Source organism: Halictus rubicundus, chromosome 2 (assembly GCF_050948215.1).
Source record: "Halictus rubicundus isolate RS-2024b chromosome 2, iyHalRubi1_principal, whole genome shotgun sequence".
Taxonomy (NCBI): domain Eukaryota; kingdom Metazoa; phylum Arthropoda; class Insecta; order Hymenoptera; family Halictidae; genus Halictus; species Halictus rubicundus.
Genome location: NC_135150.1, coordinates 6,636,565 through 6,661,045, shown reverse-complemented (window position 1 = coordinate 6,661,045; position 24,481 = coordinate 6,636,565). Strand labels below are relative to the sequence as shown.

At 37.9% G+C, this 24,481-nt stretch overlaps 2 protein-coding genes across 3 annotated transcripts in view; both read left to right on the top strand.

Annotated features, from left to right (window-relative positions):
• Ptx1 (pituitary homeobox homolog Ptx1) overlaps positions 1-12,812 on the top strand; it is an 82,322-nt gene extending 69,510 nt beyond the window's left edge. For both annotated transcript variants that reach the window (XM_076804480.1, XM_076804478.1), the window contains exon 4: positions 12,012-12,812. In XM_076804480.1, the coding sequence (XP_076660595.1) occupies positions 12,012-12,809 (798 nt within the window). In that variant the 3' untranslated portion in view covers positions 12,810-12,812. The remainder of the gene's footprint in view (positions 1-12,011) is intronic.
• Positions 12,813-13,061: 249 nt separating this feature from the next.
• Positions 13,062-15,034, top strand: LOC143364138 (uncharacterized). The gene has a single exon (XM_076804640.1). The coding sequence runs from the start codon at positions 13,062-13,064 to the stop codon at positions 13,353-13,355; it is 294 nt and encodes a 97-aa protein (XP_076660755.1). The 3' UTR covers positions 13,356-15,034.
• Positions 15,035-24,481: the final 9,447 nt, after the last annotated feature.

Sequence of the window (24,481 nt, the reverse complement as noted above, 5' to 3'; positions counted from 1 at the left end):
ATCACGGACAACGGGTTCTTTTGTAAGATCGGAGCCGATGAATCGCCTGTGCCGCACGGCGCGGCGCACAGTGGTCTGGAAACCTGCTTTTCGCGGCTAAAAGTCAAATTTTTGATATTTTGAAAATATATTTTTTTCCCGTAGAGCTACCCTTCGAAGCTTCAAAATTCAAAATATTATTCGTTTCAGATCAATTCTTAAAGTGTATAGAGGCGTCATTCGTGGCCGGACGGTTTCGAACAATTTGTAAAATTCACGCTTCATTTACAATATAAAATATTTCCACACATTATTTAATTATTATTTATGTCAAAAATCATTGTGATAATCTCAATTTAGAATTTTTTCAAATTTTTTTGAAAACTACTACTCACTGAAAACCGCATCACCCATCTTTACTGTCTTCTAATATTATAAAATTATAAAATATTATTATATTATCTAATATTATAAAATTTTTAACAAATGGTAGCACAGGTGACAGTAAGCTGTGCACACAATGGGTTTTGAATTGTACAAAGAATTTGTAGCCGTTTGCACCGCCACGCAATTTTAATTTTTGTTTATGTGGTTTGCAAATGGCAGATAATTTAGGAGTACTAAGCGCAGAATGGATCTTCCATTTTTGTTTATATGATTTATATGCGTTATTCCAACGTTTGTACTGTTTATTCCATTTTTGACACAATACGGGCCATTATGTTTTGGTAAGTTCTTTATAAAATCCAGTATTACTATAAAATTGGTAAATTACCCGAAGTAGATAATACAACGTAGATTTTAATTAGGATGAATATTGAATTTTGAAGACATTGCTGAATATCGAAATCTGACGGACGACCGATAATACGATCATTCGACACCACGAACGAAGTAATTACAAGAAGTGCAATATATTGCGACGATGCGTTTAACTCATCATGCTGTATTATCGTATTAAATATAAATTTATGCGCAAATATTTCATTCTATTCGTTGCTATTTGTGTAGTATACTATTTTAAAAAATGGCTAAAATTTTCGATAGACACATTCTTGTTATTTTTATAAAGCAATGTAAAATACTTACTTTCAAAGCTCAGTAAACCTAGTGGTAAAGATTCAACTATGAATTATATGACATTTTGTGTCCATCCAACACCTACAACTACGTTAATTTTACGAATTCAACCCTTTTGCACGCATACTCTACAACACTTGTACGTAAGAGAAAATGCAAGAAAAGATTTTTCGGAAAAAAAAACCAGAAGTACCCCCTTAATAACTAATTCTTCGAAAGATGGCTACTGGATGTAATAGCGAAGTTCTTCCTGGTCCACGAAGAGAACCGGCAGACACGATAAATCGAATCCAATGTTTTCCGCTCGACAACCGCTTGAACAATGGCTCCCGTCACGTCATCCAAGCAATAAAACCTCATCAAATCACGACCCCTCGCCACCGCGTAAGCCTCCGCGCACGGCTCAATCTACGAAAGCTTATATAAATGTAATGAGACCGTGACCGGGGCTACCTCATCAATCAACCCCCACGCCGACCAACTTCTACATCACCGTCCCGTGCGCCACTGCTTTTCCCTGGGTTTCCTTCTGCGCTACGTATACGTTTCGACAGCGTATAGACACCCTCGAAAACGCTGCCTCATACGAGGTAATCTGGAGACTTAACAACGGGTCCTGAACAATCGGATAAACGCGATTCGTTTCGTTTCGACTGCTGCGACACACGTCTGTCGCAACACCCTTCACTACATCTTATTGTGGCAGAATTACAATTATCGGCGCGTCACGAAGAGCATTGCAGACAATACTAAACTATATACAGCCAGTCTTATAATTGATGGAACACACTTTAAATCAGAATAACTCTTTTACAATTGGACCAAACGACTTCTGTTTTTCTGCCAAGCTAGGTCGATTAGTTTACTAGACGCGATGAAAATTTTGGAAAAATTGCATTCGGTCTGAGTTAGCGAACAAATAGTCAAAGTTACTTTTTACAACTTTTTTATTTTTCACATAAATTATGTACGTGCTAGAAATTTCAGCGAAATTGGTCAATTGGTTTACGAGTTATACACGATTGAAAATAGTGACAATCGGCGGATAATAGAATAAAACGGCAAAAATAGACTAAAAATCGTGAAAAACTGTAATTTTCATCACTTTTAATCACTGGTAAACCAATCAATGAATTTCAATGAAACTGTCAGCATGTATATAATTTATATGAATCTACAAAACAGATTTCCAAATTTTCGTTACACGCCCAAATAAAATAGTTGTGAAAAGCAGCTTTTATTATTCTTTTCATAATTCAGACTAAATTCAATTTTTTAAAAATTTTCATTACATATCGCCTAATAAATGAATCCATCTAGCTTCGCAAAAAACTCGTTTGGTCCGATTATAAAAAAGTTACTCTGATTTAACATGCTGGGCATCGATTATAAGACTGACTGTAGCAGATGTTCATGCGAATTTGTGCGTCCCGGAAACTTAAAATTAGTTTGGAAATCTTCTGTTTTATTCGTTGGTATTGGGTGGGTCCATTGGTAATGCGAATTTTGTTTGACATTTTTGAATGGCGAAATGCGAAGAAACAATTCTAATCATTAGTCTTCTTTGTAAGCTGATCTGACCAGTAATACTTAAGCTGTATGTCTGGTGAGATTAGTATTCGCAAGTAGTTATTTATTTTTTTGAGTGTCTTACAATTCGCAACCCATCACGCGCACAGTTTACTAAGACGCTCGCTAATACAATTTATTAACAGTACGCTCCCAATATTTTCTTAGTAGACAACAGATTTCTATGCAAAAATATTTTCTGCAAGTTTATTGCAAGAGATAGGAGCTACTAAACCAATCTTGTCGTTCTTCGATAGTTCTAGAAAGTTGCAAATATAAATAAGTTCTAATTTTAACTATGTACATAATTATGATTAAACTGCGGATCTTTGTGTTGTTGTGATGCATTTGGGTGATCGAATACTTAACCCCTTGCACTACTATTTATTTTGTGATTATAATGATTAGAAATTCTTCATCGTTCAGAATCTCATGGAAAAAAAAATAGTTTACATTTATTGTATGCCTATGTTTTTCTCCAAAGAATATATGTACATCAACTACAACAAAATAGAATTTATTTCGGTTTAAAGGAAATTAATAACATACCTATTTATTACACTCTGTTCAGAATCTTCATCACGTGTCTGACTCGATATTGTAAGGGAAGGGTTTAAGCGTATTTAGCAATCGAAACAAATCAGATTTCGTAAATAATTTAAAGTCAATAGGAGTTTTTCACTCTACTGAAAAATTTAGTTTTCGGCAGTTCCATTGTTTTCTGCGAGGACTCTTCAATTATGTACATTCAGCGGACAGGTCAGCCTGCGCGGTAGAAATGACCTGTCATCATAGTCATCGAGCGCGATGGCTGACGCGTGAACCGAGGCTTCTCGGTCTCCAGGGTCGGAAAGTTCGCTCATCAAGTTTATAAGCCACGAATCGGGCATCGGGCTGGTTCCCGACAAGCTTGTCTTCGGCGCCGCGATTCTGCGATGCTGTTAAAGTTTATGGGCGCGGCCTTGTGTGTATACCAACGACCCGCGCGCGCCTTCCGAGAGTTTATTGATTCTCGAGCCACGGCATCTTTCGCCCACCGTGCTGCCGTTCTGCCCTATCGAGTTTACTCCCCCTCTTGGCTTACCGACGCCCCGTGTCATGTCTACGGGGTTGCTTCGTGAAATCCAATGATGTTCCTCGCGAAGAAAAGTTTGGTTATACGGCCGGGAAATATTTTTTCCCGTTACCATGCCGTACCACCTTTCTTTCTCGCGATACTCTTCCTCCCTCTCTTCCTCTCTCTCTCTCACTCTCTCTCTCTCTCTCTCTCTCTCTCTCTCTTTCTCTCTTCCACCTTCAAGTAGCCGGGAGAGACGCTTGCGCCGTGCCCTCGGTGATTTAGGGGTTCCCGGTGCTAGATTCTTGTTGATGAGATGCTTAATCCTCGCATGATGGGACTTGCGCCCATTTTGACGCGGCGTTGCAAATGTTTTGTTTAAATTTTCGTTTCCTAGTAGCCAGTTCGTGCCATTAGCTATGTGTATTAGGTCCAATAAGAAGATCTACGTTAATCTCACAGAAGATTCGAATGGATTTAGCCGTGGCTGTCATAATAATGAAAAGTATGAACCTTGAAGGGATTAATCCTCGAACGGTGGTACTTTTACTCATTTTACTCCATTTTACTCGGGATTACAAAAGTTTTATTCTTATTTCAAGTTTCTAGTAGCCAATTCCTGTCATTAGCTATTTGTAGTGGGTCCAATAAGAAGATCTACCTTGATCTCAAAGATCTCATACATGAAATTAGTTGTGGCTGCCATGAAATTGTGGTACCCGGCGTTGCAAAATGTTATATCTTAATTTAAACTTCCCAGTAGCCAATTCGTGTCATTGGCTATTTGTATTAGATTTAATAAGAAGATCTGCATAGATCTCAAAGAAGATTTGAATGAATCTCGAAATGGCTGCCATGAAATCTGAAGTTCCATAAGACTTTCGATCCCTGGTTGTACGAACGCATGTTAGGTTTGTTAACACGTTCGCTACCACCAATTGTTACTTTGCTTCCTTCGGTGTTATATTATTAATTATTATGTACCAACTTTATGAAATGTCAACAAAATTTAGCAGAAGAATGACATTAACACTCCGAATATTATGCCACGTACTATGACTTGAAATAACCAAGCGTGTAGAATTAATTTGACCATTTTTAATCAAACTGCGAGATCGTGAACGTTACGCAAGGTAACGAACGTTTTAATCCACTGACAAGCTACAGACGCAATTTTGAAATGATCGGATCATCGAACGCATCGTTTTGAGGGGTTAATATGTTCAGGAAAATTAAGCGGACCGCCGTCCGCAAAATGCAATCTGCTGTCCGTATTATGAAAACGTGGAAAAATGCCATGAGAGAGTCAACGGTAACTAGATGCATTAGGGGTTTGAACAGAGGACGAACGTCTATAAGGAAGAAGGACTTCAACTTTCAGAAAACAGAATCGATGTCGAATCTCCGTTTGCTTTGATCTTTGTACACAACTGTGCTCGCAGTGCTGCAGCAACAATATTTGTTAACGCATTACTTAGTGACGTTTAGTAAATTCGAAACCTTTACCGACTCACAGGTGAGAATTTGTAAAATAATCATTGAACGGCGATGGAAAGTTTGGTTATAAACCAACAAACCATCCTCGGGAACGTAAACTAATTGTTTCTTTCCAAAGATTTTGGAATAATGTACAAAATTGTGAAGACATTGGAAGAAGTTGAAAATGCTGGCACACACTTTTTCGACTTATTGAAATGTTCATTTTTATTTAGTTCCTGTTGCCTCCAACTTGGACAATGTTTATTTTGCATAAAAATTCTCAGTCTACTAATATCCTTTCGGTAATTAAAATGTGTTAACGAAACATAATTCCCGGACTACGCTTTGCCTAATGACACCCAATGATTCTTTGAATCCGCCGAAACGCGGAAGTGTTCGAGGCTGATCGCGATTTGGAAAAGCATAATTCTTCATTAGTCAGTCTACTTCCCCTCTTTCAATGATTCGTCGCGCCTCTTAGCGTTTCCACGGCGTGATCGTGAGCCCATCCATCTTACGGAGAATCCTCGAGCCGCCTCCGTCATTGTTTCTCCCCTAGCATCTTCCTTCGTTCGTTCGTTCGTTCGTTCCTTCGTTCTTTTTGGCCCGTGGCTGCCCTCCACCAGCAGCAGATAGTTCCCAGCTCCGAACCCTCCTCTGGCAGGCAGCATTCCGCCGCTCGTTGCCTTCCCTTACAGTTACGCGAGAGCGACGTGTATCTAAGTGCAACCACCCGTATAATTGTCGGGGACGAGCAGGTTGGGCGTCATGGGAAAAGCAACAACGAGGAACGGAGACGGCGGCGCGGCTCGGCGTCGAGGTTGAAGGGCGTATGGGAACGGGAAGAGGGTGGAAACGGCTGACGGGGTTCACCCTCTTCCGACCACCCTACGCCCACGATCCTCGTATAGTATCGAGCGCGGGAAAGGGCCGCCTTGAATTAACGCCATCATATTTCAGGATGGTGGAGCACGCCGGGGTTTTCTTGCCATTTGTCTCGGGACTCGGCGTCGTCTACCCAGCGTAAACGCCTTCGCTTTGCCCCTTTCGCTCTATGAGTAATATCGACGGTGATGGGACCCCGCGAAATCTGGCAAAATCTAGAAACAGCAGTCGCGTGAACGTCTCGTTCAGTTCCTCCTCTTAGAACAGAATTTCTTATGGTATTTCAGGGCCCTAAACACCTTCCAATGGCCCCGTCGCTCACCAGTTTTCATGCACTTCGAAACCTGACACTCAGATTACATTAGCACACTGAGCGACAAAATGATAGCACGTATTAAAATTTATATGATTTTCATTTATTTTCACACTGCAACTGAAATTTTGTATACGCTACTTCAGGGTATGTTTAACACTATACCTACCACGGTGAAATGACCGGTCTTCTTTTGACAGTGATTGAAATTATAAAAACGCTTTCATAAGATTCTTCCTAATATTTTTTCAGTATCCTTCACTAAATAATTTTTGTCTATGCAATTCTTAACATTGAACCTACCACGGTCAAATGGCCGATTTTCTATTATCACAATGATTGAAATTATAAAAACGCTTTCATAGAATTCTTCCTAACATTTTTGCAATATCCTTTAATAAATATTAGGGGGATCCATAAGTAATCAATTATTTTGAAATCTAAAACAAACTTTGTAGTGAATTCATGTTTTTATTTCTTAATTTATTATATAATCTCCATCATTATCAAGGACAGTTTGCCATCTTTCCTGCACATTTTCAATACCCCTCTTATAGAAATCCAGGGTTCATGAAGCAAAATATGACTCAAGGTGCCTCCTTACATCGTCTACAGAAGTGAATGTTTTATTTCTTAAATAATGCTCCAGAGATCTGAAAAGATGATAGTCAGAGGGAGCAATATCCGGTGGGTACGGGGGGTGTGGTAAAACTACCCATTGTAATTCTTTGATTTTTCCTGAGTGAGTTTCACTGTACGGAGCCGGGCATTGTCAATTTGCAGTATTACACCTTTTTTGTGGACTAAAGATGTCCTCTTTTTCAATAGTTCTAAATACAGCCGTTGTAATTGCTGACAACACAACTCAGCAGTAACTGTTTCTCCAGGTTTCAACAACTCAAAGTGAATTATGCCACGACAGTCCCACCAAATGCACAGTAACACCTTTCCAAGTGATAAGCTAGGTTTAGGGGTTGATATTGCGGTTTGATTTGCAGAAAGCCATTGCTTGGAACGCTTTATGTTATTATAAAGAATCCATTTTTCATCTCCGGTAACGATTCTGCTAAGAAATGGATCTCTACGAAATCTGGATAGCAATGAAGTGCAAATTGATCGACGAATATTCTTGTTGGTCTCAGATAATTGATGCGGTACCCATATTCCTTGCCTATATACCTTTCCCATTTCGTGTAGGTGCCTTTGTATAGTTGACCATGTGGACCCAAGGCTTCTCGATAATTTTTGTATACTTAATTTTGGATCAGCTTCCACTAGAGATTTTAGGGTGTCATTATCAAATTCAACTGGTCGTCCACTTCGACGCCTGTCAGAGAGGTCATAATCACCAGCAGCAAACCTTCTGAACCAACATTGACACTTGTTGACCGTGAATACATCTCCATAAACATCGCAAATTTTCTTTGTTGTTACCGTTGCATTAAATCCCGCATGAAAATGAAAAAGTATGCAATGACGAATATGATTCTCGGAAGGTACGGACGCCGCCATTTTATTACAGGGTTGTAAAAAAAAATTATGCTTTTTAGAATATTTTGAACACTTTACCGAAAACTGTAAAACAATACGTGTTTCCTCTTCAACAATCGGTACAGAACTAAAGGCAAAACAAATTCTTTGCAAATAATTGATTACTTATGGGTACCTCTAATAATTGTTATCTATTCAATTCTTTACACTAAACCTACAGGTTCAAATAGCTGATTTTTTTTTTATCATAATAATTGAAATTATAAAAACGCATTCATAGGATTCTTCCTAATATTTTTGCAATATCGTTCACTAAATAATTTTTATCCATTCAATTCTTAACACTAAACCTACCACGGTGAAATGACTAGTTTTCTATTTCACAATTATTGAAATTACAAAGACGCTTTCATAGGAAATATCTAAATTTGTTTATTTAAGCACATACATAGAATGAAAAACAAAGTTCAAGTAGATTCAATCTTCGCACTTCTATAAGGCATGTCACTTTTATATGTTTTGTGCTTGGTAGGATTAGTGTTAATAACATGTACATATATGTACAACCAAACTGGATTTTACCAACCTTTTTATATGTACTTGACAGAAATAACATGTTTGTCAGAATAATACACGTGTATAGAAACCTAAAATATTAACAAATTTGTGAATGATATTTCGTTGCGTCTTTTTTACATTTAATGATAGCAGCGGTTCTGTTACATAAAGACATATACATAATTTTTTAATACTTTTCCGACTCAATTTTTCCCACTTCTCTTGAATACATTTTTTAAAAATCATTCAACGGCTTCAAATAGTCTGCTGCTTTTGTATAATACTCTGACAAGATTGCTCTAACTAATTTTAATAATGTTGGGAAAAGGAAATCAGGAAACCACAGTGTATTCATGTTGGAAAATTAATTTATCTGAAGCAACACTTGTGGCATATGCGTTTATTTGTTCATCAATAATTTCTAAATACTTTACGCTATTCATTCTTCCAGCAATAAATTTGATGTCCAATTTCCCATAATAACCAATATTGGACAAAATCATTACGCCGCCACTTTCCATTTGGAAATTTATTGCTCCTGTCTCAAATGATAATAGTAATAATTAAAACTATCATATTCATGTAACAAGTTGTAAATTGAATCTTTTCTTATTCGTAAATGTGATTCTTCAACATTTTCTCTTCATAAATACAGGGTGTTCCAAAAATGTTCCAATTCGTTGAAAGGGGTGATTCCAATCACAGCTGACGGATCGCGGCGCGACGGTTGATTTTACTGGGCGGTAGCGTTACTGTTGCACCGTGCTCGAATCGTGAATAACAATTTGATTGTACAATCGAGTCAGTATGCGTATAATTATTGTTCGGTATTAGATAAAAATAATCCGGTAGTGTCGTATAAGAGAATTCCAAGCGGCAAGTACATTCACGTTTGCGTGCTACAAAAATGTTTATACATATGTATATCCGTAAACTTTTGCGTAAGTGAATATTCTGGACAATATTGAGCATGTTACACATACAGACACGCCAAAAACTGGTAACAATATGGAAAATGTATTTTTACTAGTTTTTACTACGAAACTTTAAAAAATGGAAAGTGTGTTATCTTTTTGTCACACAGTCTATCTCGATATACGATGCATGTATGTGAGATGCACACGGTAGGGAACAGTCGTATCGTTAGTTGACTACACTATCAATGGAGAAATGGTTGAATACTACATACATACCTATAATTCCGAATAACGTATTCCGGTAATGTTTCTTTTTCTTATTGTTACCAAAGTTCTACGTCTACGCTGGTGTTGTGTACGACAAAAGTTATTTTTAGGACACCGTTATCTTGAAATCGACTTTCTACGATTATCAAAACAAAAATTTATATTTAGTACTTGTCTCCCGCAATCGATGCAGAAAATTTTTATTTTGTGCAGAAGACCGCTATCTAATTAGATATTATTTTCCCGTGCCTATTGTAATTTCTTTTTGTTTTTAACATATCTACCTGTATTATCCATTAAGAAATTTAAAAAATGTAGAAACTTTCAAAATAATATCACAACCAATATATTCCTCAAATATATATTTTGTTCATTTGAACGAATAGATAGGATTGACGCTGGAAATGATTTTAAATTTCAGCATAATGGGACACCCTGTATATCAAAAGTGTATAGAGTATGTAAAAACTGAAATTTGCATGAAACTTATGCAATAAAAAAAAATAATCGATCGATCGATCTAAAATGACATTCGATATATTGTGTTTGTGTTGTTTTGCAACGGCATTTCATTGGCAGAAGAAGGACGATTTTGTAGCGATTTCGAAGAATTCAAATTGTACGAAATTGAAAAACTTAGAGTGATCTACGACAAATTAAGATAAGATCTAATTGAGACATATAACTGAAAAAATAATCGTTTTAAATGCGATAGTTTGTTTAATACGGTGTAATTTTCGCTCCAACGGGTCATAATTATTTCGTACCAGATAAGATAAGATAAGTGCTGCTAATTGATGTACTCGTGAACGTTTTTTCAGTTTTTGTGTACCAGAATTTCCTGGCGGAAAAAAATATAAGTCGTTTCGCACGTGCTTCAAAAATTTGATTGTATAATTACTATGCGTTGCCCTCGTGATAGCATTCTCTATTAGTTACATTCTCGCCGGAGTAAAGTAATTTGTCATACTAATTATACACCACAGATGATGTATTCAAAAAGAAAAAATACTTTTTAGTTACGAAAATATTCATCTTATATCTGTTTAAAAATATGTATATGCGTAATTCGCTTATACCGAATTAAAATGTATAGGTAGTTACTTTAATGTAATAGACGCAAACACAAAGCCGACATTTTTAAATGTTATTTAGTTTTTCGAAGGTACTAATGATGCACTCGTACTCGTAATGGTTTGTTGTACAAATCAATAAAGATTTCATCTAGCTCTGCAGCTAGGTAACTACTTTATTATCCAAACCGAAATGATGTCTTACTGATGAGTGCTGATCATCGAGGTTCTACTGCATCGTGAATTGAGCCCTTCATGTGTGCACAAAGACATTCTGGATGCGTACACATTGATGTAAAATATCATTTAATGTTAACAGCAGATATTGTTAACAATATGCCGATTATCATCCCACGAGTATATCTGTTTTGAATGTATACGTAAATTCATTGTTCAGCTTACACAAATGACACAAAAATGTCCGTCCTTGAAAGAGGCGATTCCCAAGGTCATTTGAAGTAACCTTTTCTTTTGCGAAAATGGTCTCCGTGGCTTTGTTAAAGAGTTATTAACGAGAAACACGAACACATCAGAACGCTGCCACAGCAATTCTCGCTGAGCGTGACGTTGGCATTGAGAGAGTTGGAATATGTCCGCTATAGCCGCGCTTTGATTGGACCGTGTTTTTCGATAAGAACTTTTTAACAAAGTCGTGAAGAACATTTACGCAAAGGAATAAGTTACTTCGAATGACCTTGAGAATCGCTCCTTTCAAGGAAGTATAACATTTTTAGACATTCAGACATTCGGGTAACGTGCAGTGGGGTAAATCCGTACACGGGGCAAATCCGCACTAGGCCCTTATTTATTTGAATATACGTTGCATTGTACCAACTGTAAGGTAGAAATCTTCCTTTGGTTAGTATTCAATGATCAACATAGATGGCTGCCATGTATTCTGCGAATTTTTATTTTTATGTTATTTTATTACTAATAATAATTCCGCTTTTGCCCCATGATATAAGGAAATAAGATTCAATAATTTCTAAACAGGTAGGTGCAGTTTTGCCACAGTTCCGGGGAAGTCCGCCCTAGCAGCACTGTTTTTAATTTATTACGAAAATCATAAGTTTCAGAAGATATTTTTAATCCAAATTAATGCAACTTAAAAAATAAACCATGCCCTAAATAAAAACACCAAGATTATTCGGTTTTAGTGGAATAGATAGAAAATACATCAGTTTAAAGTAAACTTTACAATTTCTATGTCGGTTTTACCCCACTCCACCTTATTAGATTTTCTGACGTAATACCGATATCAAAACCATACCGACGCCAATCCCAAAATCGAATACAAACGTTCGCATCCCACCATTTAACGGAATGCTCCGGTCTGTTTGCAGGTGTGGTTCAAGAACAGGAGAGCAAAATGGCGGAAGAAAGAACGGAACGCGTTGAACGCGGCCGCGGCAGCAGCTGGGGAGTTCAAGGCGAGTTTCGGCACGACCAGCTTGAACGGTTTCATCGGTCAGCCGTTCGCGGACCCGGACGCTTTGTATAGTTCGTACAGCACATACAACAATTGGGCGGCGAAGGTGCCATCTCCGTTGGCAACGAAAAACTTCCCGTGGGTGAACACGTTGGGCTCGGTGGTGCCGACGGCGTCGCATCATCATCACCACACCCAAGTCAGTCCGGTGAATTGTTTCAACGCGGCGACGTCCGTGGCTGGGAGTCACGTGGGCGGAATGTCAGTGTCCGTCGGACAGGCAGCCACATCGATGCTACCTGGGATGGGCTCGGGGTTAGGTGTGGCGGGTTCGCCGGTCGCAGCATCAGGTGCAGCGTGTCCTTACGCGACACCTGCGGCGCCGCACCATCCTTACGGGCCACCGGTTTACACGCCGCATCACAGGACAACGGTGGCTCCGGAGATGACCTCGAGTAGCATCGCCTCGTTACGATTAAAGGCCAGGCAGCACAGCAGCGGGTACAGCGGCCTGAGCGGCAGTTCCTTCAGCATAGACAGCACGCCGGTATCCGCGGCTGGCAGCCCGGTCAGCTCCAGGGCGTCTTCGGTCGGAGGCGGTGGTGGATTGAGCGCGTGTCAATACGCGTTGGCGTCGACAGGCGAAGGAAACCCGCACTCGCCGGGTAGCACAGAAGCTCACGTCAACGCCACCGCCAGGGCTCAAGTCTGAGGTGAAGCGGGGGCTACGACTAGCCCCCATCAGCACAGCGTCACCGCGAATTCCGGAAGCTCTATGCCCGGCTCGGCAAGGTCCTTGGGTGGAGGCAGCCAAGTGGTGCCGGTCGGGACAGCACCCGGTGTCTCCGGCAACCAGCAAACCGACAATCAGCTGAGATCGCAAGAGTGACCCAGGCCTAGGTCCGCCGCCTCTCCGACATTGTCGTCGAGCCCCTCGTCGACCATCTCGCACCCCCTTTACCTCATGTACGACGACGACGGGACCACGGCGGACCAGAAGATCGATGACGACAGAAACGCGATGGAGACAGATGGCATCGGGAGCGAACAGGTCGTCGCGACAACCGGCGGTATCGGCGTCGGTGTTGGCATCGGGATAGGCGGTTCTGGAACCGGTGCCGGAGGAGGCACGGGTTTGGCTGGATACTGGCAGCACGCCACCAGTGCTAGTTATTGCCCCTCGTTGCTCGACTGCTGGGCCATGCCGCCGATCGCTTTCGGTTCCCAAACCTTGTCTCTGCCACGGGAGGAGAACTGAGAACGGTGGTCCTCGACACGACCACTGCGCTGTCCTTGTAACTAACCATCGATCCGAACAGTTGGTCGCGAGACCGTTGTATCCTTCTTCGTTTCTTGATCCCCGTACTGTCCGATTGTCAGCTGTAAGCACAGCGGCGCGAGGATCCGTCGTGCAACTTCTGGGTCTAGCTGCTTCGCACCAGCATCTCGCGAACGATCCAATAACAACGACTTCCGGTTCTCAGCCACGACCGTCGAGTTATTCGTTGCGACTAAACCATGCTCTTCCCAGCCGGACGGGTGAACGAAAAAACAGCGTTGTACATACGATGTAAACTCATGGACGATCGAACGATTATATTGGTGTATATTTAACATGTTTCGAGGCGCATGCTTCTTCCGTAATGTTTACAGAGGCCGTGAGAAAGAGAGGAAAAGAGAGAGAGAGAGAGAGAGAGAGAGAGAAGAAAGAGAGTGAGAGGGAGAGAGAGAGAGAGATAGTCACGTTAGCGTACTATGGATTCTAAGTTCCCCGCGGATCGATTAAGCTTTAGTTGCCTTTCGATTAAACACACGTTTCGTCTCGGTTCTTGACAAATACTCGAGCCCCAAAGTGCAATATGATAATGCTCGTCGTTGAGAGCACAACCTATCGGAAAGAAAAAGTATAAACGACGAGGCAAGAGAGAAAGAGGACGAGCTTTATTTTCTTAAACGTTTACTTCGCTTGCATCGCTCGTGACACGGAATCACAGTTCACACCGGAACTGTCCCTCGAAGACTCGAACGATAACAGAATAAGAAAGAGTTGAGTTGCGATTTAGACTGGTAACGAGAAAGGGAATAAGAGTATGCTTAATAAAAGATCCCGTCGCGGATCACGTACTCACTATTCTGTAGATATATGTATAGTAGACGCTGATTTCACGCGATTCGTAAATATCTATCAGAAATTGTTATATTGTAATGATGATAATAACATTATACAGCAGGATACCAAAACAACAACAACAAAAAAAAAGAAGAAGAAGAAGAAGAAACGTATTACGGGCTGTAAGTAAAAGGAGAAATGGGTGGGCGACGCGATTTCCGACGTCGCTTTTGTATAGTGTACGAGGAGAGAAATCATTTTATCGGCTAAGCGTACGTTATAAATATTATTAACATTATTGAGTAATTATAAACTGTATTCGACACCCTTTCAAGGGCGCGTGTAAATCGATCTTCCGAGGTGCGTCGATTCGTTCTGTGATGTACGTGATTTTTCCTATTATACGGGTGACATTAGAAACAGATAAATATCGAGAGCTATGAAACATAAACATAATCGTGAACAGTATATTGCAACGCTTACATAGTAAAGTCGTGTGGACGGTGTGACAGCGAACGAGATTCAACGAGACAGAGTCGACCAACTTCGGAAGCCGATATAGACCTAAACGCTATACATCAACTATCGACGTAAGTTAGACGTAAGAAACGACCGCTATTTTGTATGAATCCCGATGTCGTACAAATGTTCGTCGTAATCACATATCCCAGTTCCCGCGGTGAGTGATTGGAAAAATGCCCGCAATAGAATGATCTCATTCCCGTTGTCGTTTCACTCACTACGTGTAAACGTTCCTACTGGGCGATATTGAGCGCCGAAAGGCCCCGTTTGTAATCTAGTCACAATAAAAACCAATTCTATTCTAAGCAAAGTTGTTCCGTTGTTTCACAAACCTTCAATGTTTTCAGCAAACCCTTCGGATCTATGTTCGTCGAAACATTGGTCTCATTTTCGGCCTTTTTTCCAACGCTGATGAACCAGACGGGTCTTTCATACAATATCAAACTTTCAAAATTCGAACGTTAACCGTGACGGTTACGGTTACCGTGATTAAAGAAAGAAAATTTACATCAACCGTGCGCCTACGTACTCTCCGATGGCTATAGGGCCTCTCGTCTAACGACAGTGAAAACAAGTGATGTTTAAGAATTTTTTTTAGAACAATTATTGGACATGTGAGACCAGACCTTTTGGGAATGCAAATAGATGGCCTTGAAGTACACGAGGTTTTTTTTCAATTCAATTATTCTTATTATGTATTGTATCATGCGCACGTTTGTCGAGACCATATTTGTTAAACTGGTGTGTACGACAACTCATTCATTTATTTACATGTTTCTTTACGGATTGGGCCTAAAATGTATATTTGATTGTTTATTTATAATATATTTGTTTTTAATAATATAAATTTAACTAATCGGCCGAAAAAAGTAAACGTTTCTTCCGAATCATATAACTTTTCCCGTTATTCATATTTCTTAAAATTCCCTGCTTGAACCAATTAGCTGTTGCGACCTCTTTGAAAAATGTGTACCAAAATTGCGTCGCAAAAATTAAACGATGACAAGTATACTCGTCAAACACAGAATATGTATGACTGTTATAATATGAAATTAAGTTGTAGAACATTTTCGCAAAGGAAAAAGTTATTTCAAATGACCTTAGCAACCACCCCTTTTAAGGAAGCACAATATTGTTGGGACACCCGGTATATGAACCCGTAATGGCTTTGGTGATGACTATTAAAAGAAAACAATGCATTTTCAAAAAAATGCGTACTATATACAGTTTTTTCATAATAATTATTTATACATTTTTATTTGTTCCTTTTATTTCGTTTTGGCCTCCCAATATTTCCGACATCTTGAAGTTTACGAATATATTTTAGTTTTCACTGAAATTGCAATTTAAACAGCAAATTGTAACTACCTTTTACGCGTGACGAGTATACTCGTTATAACACAAAACATATCCATTTCTTCATAACGAGTATACTCGTCAAAAACAGCTAATTGGTTAAAAAAGTATAAAAAATTATATCTTTTCTAAAAACTAAATGAGACTCCTACATCATATATATTATATAATGCAGTTGCAAATAAAAAGAACTAATGAAAATTCAGTATATAATATTAACTATGAACAACAATAACTCTCTTTCTCACTAAATTGCGAAAGAGTTACTTCTGGTTTTCACGCGTTATAATCAACAGTCTAAAACAAAGATACAAATCATTGTAATTTATTGCAATGGATGATCAAATTATTAGAGCCACTTGCACAAATTGACGTGTTTGCATTAAAGTAATCATTTTTTAAATAGAACTAACTACACCAAATATTTTTATTTTTTTTTTTACGAAATATCCACTACAGGCAACTTTATTTATACGTTGAAAATAAATACATTTTTCACACTGTGACTCAAATAATCAAGTTCTTATTATCTTACTAACGTCGGATCGTTATGAAATTTCTCATTTCCATAGTTCGTTTTCTAACAATTAAATTGAGAGAAATATCTCTTTCGCTAGTGGCAGATACATTGTAGGAAGACTAAACTAAAAATGTCAGTGTATAATTGCACGTCTTCTCGCGCGTGCCATAAATGTATAACGGTCCGCGATCTAGTTATTACTACATATTACCTAGTTATTACTAAAAAATAAATTATCTAGTATTAAAAAATATATTATTTAGTTATTGCTAAAAATTTTCCTGATCAATTACAGGGTACTGGAGTCAAATAAAAATTTGTTTCTTCCTTTAGTACTGTTAGCAGGATAAAAGTAACGTGTCGATACTATTCAATTATTTTAATGTCTCGATTGTTTAAAATTGTAGCTACCTATTTTTGTCATAAATGCATAAAATCTTCAGTCTAGTCATCACTGAAGATTAACATCTGAGACAAACTTCAGGTAGCCTAATGAACCCAGAGAAGATGACTCGAGTGTCCAAAGGCATGCATAATCTTTCCCGTCGTTCACCGGCTCGCTACTCTAATTACGCGTTAGATATTGAATTAAGAGAAAAGCCATGGCAATGAATTCCAATCGATGATTAGGCTATTTATCGGTAGTTAGACGGCCCATTATACCCCCAGATACTAAGGGAGCATCGATAACCTTCGGAATCTACATGCATACCAAGCGTGTAACGTGTTGCATTATGGTGGTTGGGGAAAAGCGATAAATTATGCACCCTCCGGTGGCACGCGAAGGGTCGCTCGCTTGGCACCCCTCCGTCCGCTAAACTAAACTAAACGTATATTACGATGATCGTCGTGCCGTTAATGGCATGGCAGTCATAAGATATTACAGTCCGTATGTTTCCAATTACACACGACACCGGTCCGAATTCGCCGAATTTAATGCGTTTAACTAGGACGATTCCAACGACGTTCTTTCTTAAGGGTGTAATTTGATTTCCAACTTTCAAAAATCAACTATTTTTGCATTTTCTTTAAGTACAAGCGTTATGTGTAATTTAAATGCTCTTTGTAAAATTAATTTATTTATACGCGCATGAAGAGTGCAACACGTATTTCTCATAGCTCATAAGCGCGTTTTTCTCGAAACCACTTTTTCGAAACTGTTTATATATATATCAAATATTATTATATATCTCAAATTCTAGTTGACAAATTGTCTTAAAATTTTTAATCATTTATTGAACGTGTTATAGGCGAAAAATATCCTAATGCCGCCATTTTGGAAATAATCAAGATTTTTTATTTATTTTGTTAGAGACAATAGCTACATTCATACTGATTAATATTCTTCCACGTATTTTTATTTTCGTTCAGCAGGACCGGAATTATGGCAACAGTCGACACATGTTTTCCAAAACGTAATCTATCAAAAAATGTAGAACTCGTGTAGTTTTGATGTTTACCAAAAAAAAAATAATGTATATACATGAAATACATGTAAATATGTTTGCTAAATTTTAATGCAAATAGTTCTTCTGACAAAAATTCTTAAAAATCAAAACGATCTCCAAAACCAGAATACTGCCCTAATTAAATTTCAGAGAATTGTTCAAAGATTGTGTATCGCTTAATTTTGACAGTAATGAAAATTCAATTGTCTCCAGAGAGAAAAATAAAAAATTCCCTTTATTTTTCGGGCCAACTGTATTATTAATTTGTCTTTCAAATTTGTATGCCTATTGACAAGTGCATAAATTACATAAATTTAAAAATTGACGTCTAACGATTACAGCGTTATTGAACGTCGTAGAAAATGTTCAGTATTGACATAAGACCTAGTGGTTAACCTGTCGCTCGGTTTGCAGGGTTGCGTTTGCTAATAATGTAGACAGGATTGAATGTATTCATTATTAAGTAGAAAAGGAAACAGTTTAGTGGGAGTTGCGGTGTCTATGGTTGATGTACTAATTTCACAGAGACTCCAAGAGACGCTTTGAAACTCTATTAATTACAAGTCCAATGTACAAAGTGCGTTTTATCTCTCTGCAACTTATCTTCTTCCGTAATCTTATCACCTATCTGGCGCACGACACACTTACACCAAAAAATGCCCGCGTAAAATGAACATTCTACTAAACTTCGCTGCACTTCCTTTCCACGGCACGTGCCTTCCAACTATTCAATTTACAAATAGTAACATTAATTTACAAAGAAGTGGAGAAATCAACAAATACCTCAAGTTCGTAATTTTTCCTAGCAATATTATAAAAAATCTTATTTTACAAAATTCTCATTGATATAATTATGTCGTTAAACAACGACCGTATTCAAATAATCTCGAATTACCGTTGCGTATTGTTCACAACCGTTTCAGTCACTATAAATTCAAATTTGTTACATATTTGTATAAACACAAGGCAAAGAGTCTCTCTTCTTTGACGGACGAAAAGAGATTTTTGCAAATCTTATACAATAAAATTGATAAACATTAATAATAAATTGATTAAAACTAAAGAGAAAAGTAAATTTTTATTTGATTCCCGCAGTTATGGCTTACAGATACTTAATACTTTGACACGATTGTTTTTTCGAATAAATAAACAAACAAACACAACTAAACAAAAAATGGTTTCTTACAGTTTAAGGGTGTATTTATACATTTCTACCATCTTTCTCAATCGTCGATGCATAATAACTAAACTGCGGAGTATATGCGTTTATGACAAAAATGAGTGAGTGAAGTTTCACACAGTACAATGATTAAAAAAATTTATTGGCATCAATATATTATTTTTAAGTTATTGAGTTGATTACTGCAATCGATACGAACAACTTTTATTTTGCATAAAGTTCCACAGTCAATACTTATAATTATAACGGTTATAATCTTCCGTCTTTCTCTGCAATTGTTTGTTTGCTGTCGATGTTTCTAAATAACAAACTGTATTATGATAACATACCTCGTATACCGTGTATGAATAAGAGAATAATTGAAATAACGACTGAAACTTCAACTCACACCTAACAAATATTCTAACTGATAGGAAATAGTGTCATTGGTGGAAGTTCAGTGAAATGACTGTCTCCATTGAAGACAGTCGGGGGAAGACGGTGTTTTCGGAAGCATGAACGTTACTTCTGAAACTTCTCTCTCAGTCTTTCTCTTCGACTGCGAAACGAGAACTGCCCTCGCGGAGGTGTAAACACGTCGGGAATACCGGGTCCCGCAGAGATTTCAGGACATAGCGACGGAATAAAATCCGAGGCAGCAGCCTCGTGAATATGTTGTCCCGTCTTTCCCCATGGTGACGATCTCTCCCCCGTGAATCGCCTGGAACTCTGACGTTCGACGGGAGAAACAAATATCACAGCTCGTTTCAAACCTGAGACAGTTTCTCACCGAGCCGGCGAAGTCATTTACTTCAACGGTTGCTACAATACCGAGTGTGATCGGAAACCTGACGACCCTGGTCGCTCGGTGAGCCCCGAAAAGAAAATTGAATACGAACAAATGTCATTAACCCTTAAGGGGAAACCTTGTGTGAATGGCCTGTTTTTCAAGAATTTTTTTTTTTAATGTAATGCGTAGATTGATTTAAAATTTGAGGTATCATTTATTAACGTTATAATGTAAACAAAAACTACTTTTTATAAATTCTAACCGTTAATGTTAATGGTACAATCGCGGCTTGAAAATGGCACCCTGGAAATGCGCCGTGCAGCGTACAGTGCACAAGAATGATCTTCAACAAAAAAATCAAAATGGAATCGTTAGCTTATGCAAATACGCACAACATGACATTCTTCTTTTATTAAAATTTGCAAAATTGTAAAAATGGCGAAGTTTTGAAAAAAAACGGATTTTCTGTTATGATTTTTTGTTAATAACAATGTTTTTAATAAAAAATTAAAAAATCGGAGCTCGTAATGTTGTGGCCAATTATTTATAGAATATATATACCAAGTTCCATAAAGATCAAGTAATCATTTTTTGAGCTAGGTTGCACGGCGTGCGAAATTTTACATTTCGAGAAAAATGCGTTTAAAGGTTGAATAACGTGAAAAACATGTTACGTGTTTGTATATCGTGAAAAAATCATAATTCATTTTAACTTATCGCGGTTTTCTGCTAATCCGCGATTTCAGGGCCATAGAACAGATCTTCCTCTTCCTCAAAAAGTTGTACTTCAGCCGTTTTTTCTTCTTTTCGAGAAGCACGATCCTTTCCGACAAGAGTCCGACTACGTGAGCCGCTCCGTCCAATGCAATCGTTATTTATTTTGAAAATAACGTACAAGAACATCTCTGATCGCTGTCTAACTTTTTTTATCGTATTCCTGAGGAAATTTTCTATCGATTTAAATAAAAAAAAAATGCTCAAAAAATTCATTTTACACAAGATCCCCCCTTAAGGGGGGCTGCTCGTGTAGCGGCAGCGGAAACAAGTGATTTTTAAGTATTTGTTCACAATAATTATTAGACATATGGGACTACATCTTTCGAGGATATAAACAAATAGTCTTGAAGTACAACAGGTTTTTTTTGTAGTTCAATTCTTTTTATTATTTATTGTATAATACGCGCGTTTCTCAAGACTATGGTTTTTAAACTGGCGTGCACGATAACTACAGAACTGGTAAAGTGATAAACTTCGGGAACGAAGTCCATTCATTTCTTTACATATTTCTTTAGGGATTGGACCTAAACTATATATTTGATTTTCTGTTTATAATATTGTTTTAATCCTATAATTTTTCTAACTTTTCATATTCTTTTCTCAAAATAGGTTCGATCACAGCATAAAGTATCTAACTTTAAGCAAAATATTCCACTTTCCGTGTTTTTATCACTGTGACAGACACTAACAGTACTTACATTGCCGAAACTGTTAAGAAGTCTTGTATATTATACAATAAAAGATAAGAAGAATTTAACTAAACAAAAAAACACACTTGTACTTCAAGACTATCTGTTTATATCCCAAAGAGGCCTAGTTCAATATATCCAATAGTTATTCTAAAAATAATTCTAAAAAATCACTTGTTTTCACTGTCATTACACGAGAAGCCCCCCTTAATTAGTATATTGGGGACCTTCGAGGCTTCAACAAAAATGCTGTACACCAACTATTGTAATTGTATTAAAACTATATTGTACAATAATTGGAAATATGAAGTTTCTTTAACATCTTTAGAACATTTGAATTATTTAGTCTTAAATTATGCACTTAAAGGATTTGAGAAAATTTAGACAGAATGCTAGAAAGGTCCTAGCTGTGATATTTTGAAATCTGAGCAAACACTATACCACTTAGGGGTTGACCCTCGGACAGAGGTCATATTTGCAACTATACAATTGATGTTGTTTGTCACCATTCACAACATTACTTATCAATTTTTTAGACATATTTTTTATGGTACTTCTTGTACCATCTTGTATGTACAAGATATTAGTCATTCTGTTTTTGTTAATGTGGCTAGTTTTCGTTTAATTTAATCAGCAGACTTTGAGTAATAAGTTGATCATTTTAATGCCTGGGTTAAGATAGACCCTGGAACCGCAGTCGAAGGTTTAATTTTTTCCCCTCGATTTTTATTCGAAATCTATACAGTAATCTTGTAGCTGTTCTATTTAAAATGATTTTTGTGAAATATGTTTCAACTCGAATCTGCTATTAGACAGATTGGCAGACTGCGAATAAAAAATTGCTTCATCAATTGCAAGCATATGGCAGTTACATAAAAATTCGTTTCTCCTCTTAATAATTTCAATTATTTAAAAATAACATGACCCTATTCTTCTGATGTTTCCACTTATGTGCTCGTTTTTCTTAGTAATGCATAAAGCCTGCAGTTTACTCGTTCCAGTCACTTTTATATTAAAATGTCTCCTAAACTAATAGTTTTTCGATACAAGAAGGTTAACAATTTGTTATGGGTAATAATGAACTACATCGATTGGTGTATTAAAAAACTATGATTCCATTAAAAGAAAATTGAAAGTCACCTTTGTGTTCCCTCTACTCCTCCGCCTACAGAAAAACTATTAACATAGAACTGTTCTTTGAAACATTTTTCGATACCATTAATAATTTCAGAGATTAGCGAGTGGTTCGCTTCAAATGGAACGCCCTGTATCTGACCAACGTAGATAACTTGTGCTGAAATATTAAGTCTACGTTTCCGGGACCAGTCAAAATGATCGGTTTTAACATTTTTAATTTACGATTATTGATTCTTTGGATGTATATTATAAAAAAAAATGGTTAAAAATTTGGATAGACAGATTCTTGTTATTTTTAAAAGGTAATTAAAAATACTGGCTTTGAATGCTCCGTAAAGCTAGCGTTAACGTGAAATTCGTTGGGAGCTGATCGCGACGGGACACTGGGCAGCAATTATTCACCGTTCAATTTGGCGAGGCGATGTTCGCGAGAACCGCGCGACAGCGCAGATGCAATATAACGTCGGAGTGATTCCGTCGGTCGTAAAACTTTTTAAGAGGTTACGTCGAGCAGTTAAATTAAGGCGCGCGCGCTCGCGCTCGCGAAAATAGGTTGTCGATGGAATCGGAGTCTGCAAATACTAAGTGAAACTGCCGCACCGCACCGGTTCGAAGTTTGTTCCCAGAGTTCGAAGGTCTGGGTTCCGCTAGTGGTTCGAGTGTCATAAAATTCTCGAAGATTACTCCGTTCGAAATATCAGCCGTCTGAGCAAGATAAAATGGCAATTAATATTAACTTGAGCAACGTGTCTCGCTTAGGGTAATAAAGATACCAAGCCGCCCGTATCTCCGCTAACATCGCCGCGACATTATCACTGTCCGCGACCATTGGCGTAGCTTTTGAACGTGTACGCATACACGCACATACGCGCAAACATTCACACGGAGGCCTTCGAACGAGTTTGCAATCCGCTTTGTCCGAGATCAGTTATGTCGGACGATTTCCCGATATTCCTTTCGAAACTTCACGTCCGAAACAGCCACGATCCAATCATCGGATTTTTCGTGTGACTTTCAACTTTAATTCGCGATCACTAACGGTGCTCGGAGATCAAATTCCTTGGTGATCTTATCCTCCTCGGTGTCTTTTTGTTCGTTGATGCCATTAGATAAAATTGATTATCTTCGCAATAATTGATTTTGAACAGTTTTTGGCATCGCGCAAAGTTGTAGATTCGTTGAATTCGTCTCGATGAACGATTTTTACCTTCGGTTACTGAATCACGTAAAAACTAATTTGACGAGCGAGCATTGTACGCGTGTTTCAAAACGAAACAGAGTCTGGAGATGATAAGCCGCGAAACGAGGTTGCAGTTTTTTAGATTTTACAACTGACGGAGATCGAGCTCGACGCATTTTGCATAAATAACTGTTAGTTTCAGTTCGGAACGGTCCCGTTACCGAGAAACTTCCTGTTTTGTGTTCCGTTTAATCGGGTGTGCTATCAACTTTGTTAGCAAGCCGCTGCGTTCTAATCGACTTAATTCCAGTTTAATCAACTTAATCGAAGCTGCAATCTGTTCTGTTTCTTATAATTCACTTATTCGATTTCATTATAGTTTTATTGAACTGCATACCGTTGTGGCCTCGTGTTTTTTTTTTCTTTTTTCTGGATAATTAAGATGATTAGAGTTCCGAATCGTTTCTTTGTCGTTTCGTTTTATTCGACGCTGTGATTCAAATGTTGCAATCTAATGTTGATTTCTTTTCAATCTAGCAAAACGCATTGTTGTATATTCCTTATCAAAACAATCATAACTTCCTATTTTTGAATTATAATTTTGGAGAAGGATTTTTTCAATGTAGGCAAATCAAATGTAAGTGGATATGCAAAAATGATTAAGTATAATACCACTACCTGTCTTTATCGTTGAAA

Bases quoted from the DNA above. Each gene is read 5' to 3' on its own strand.
- LOC143364138 (XM_076804640.1), top strand. From the start codon at position 13,062: ATGTACGACGACGACGGGACCACGGCGGACCAGAAGATCGATGACGAC.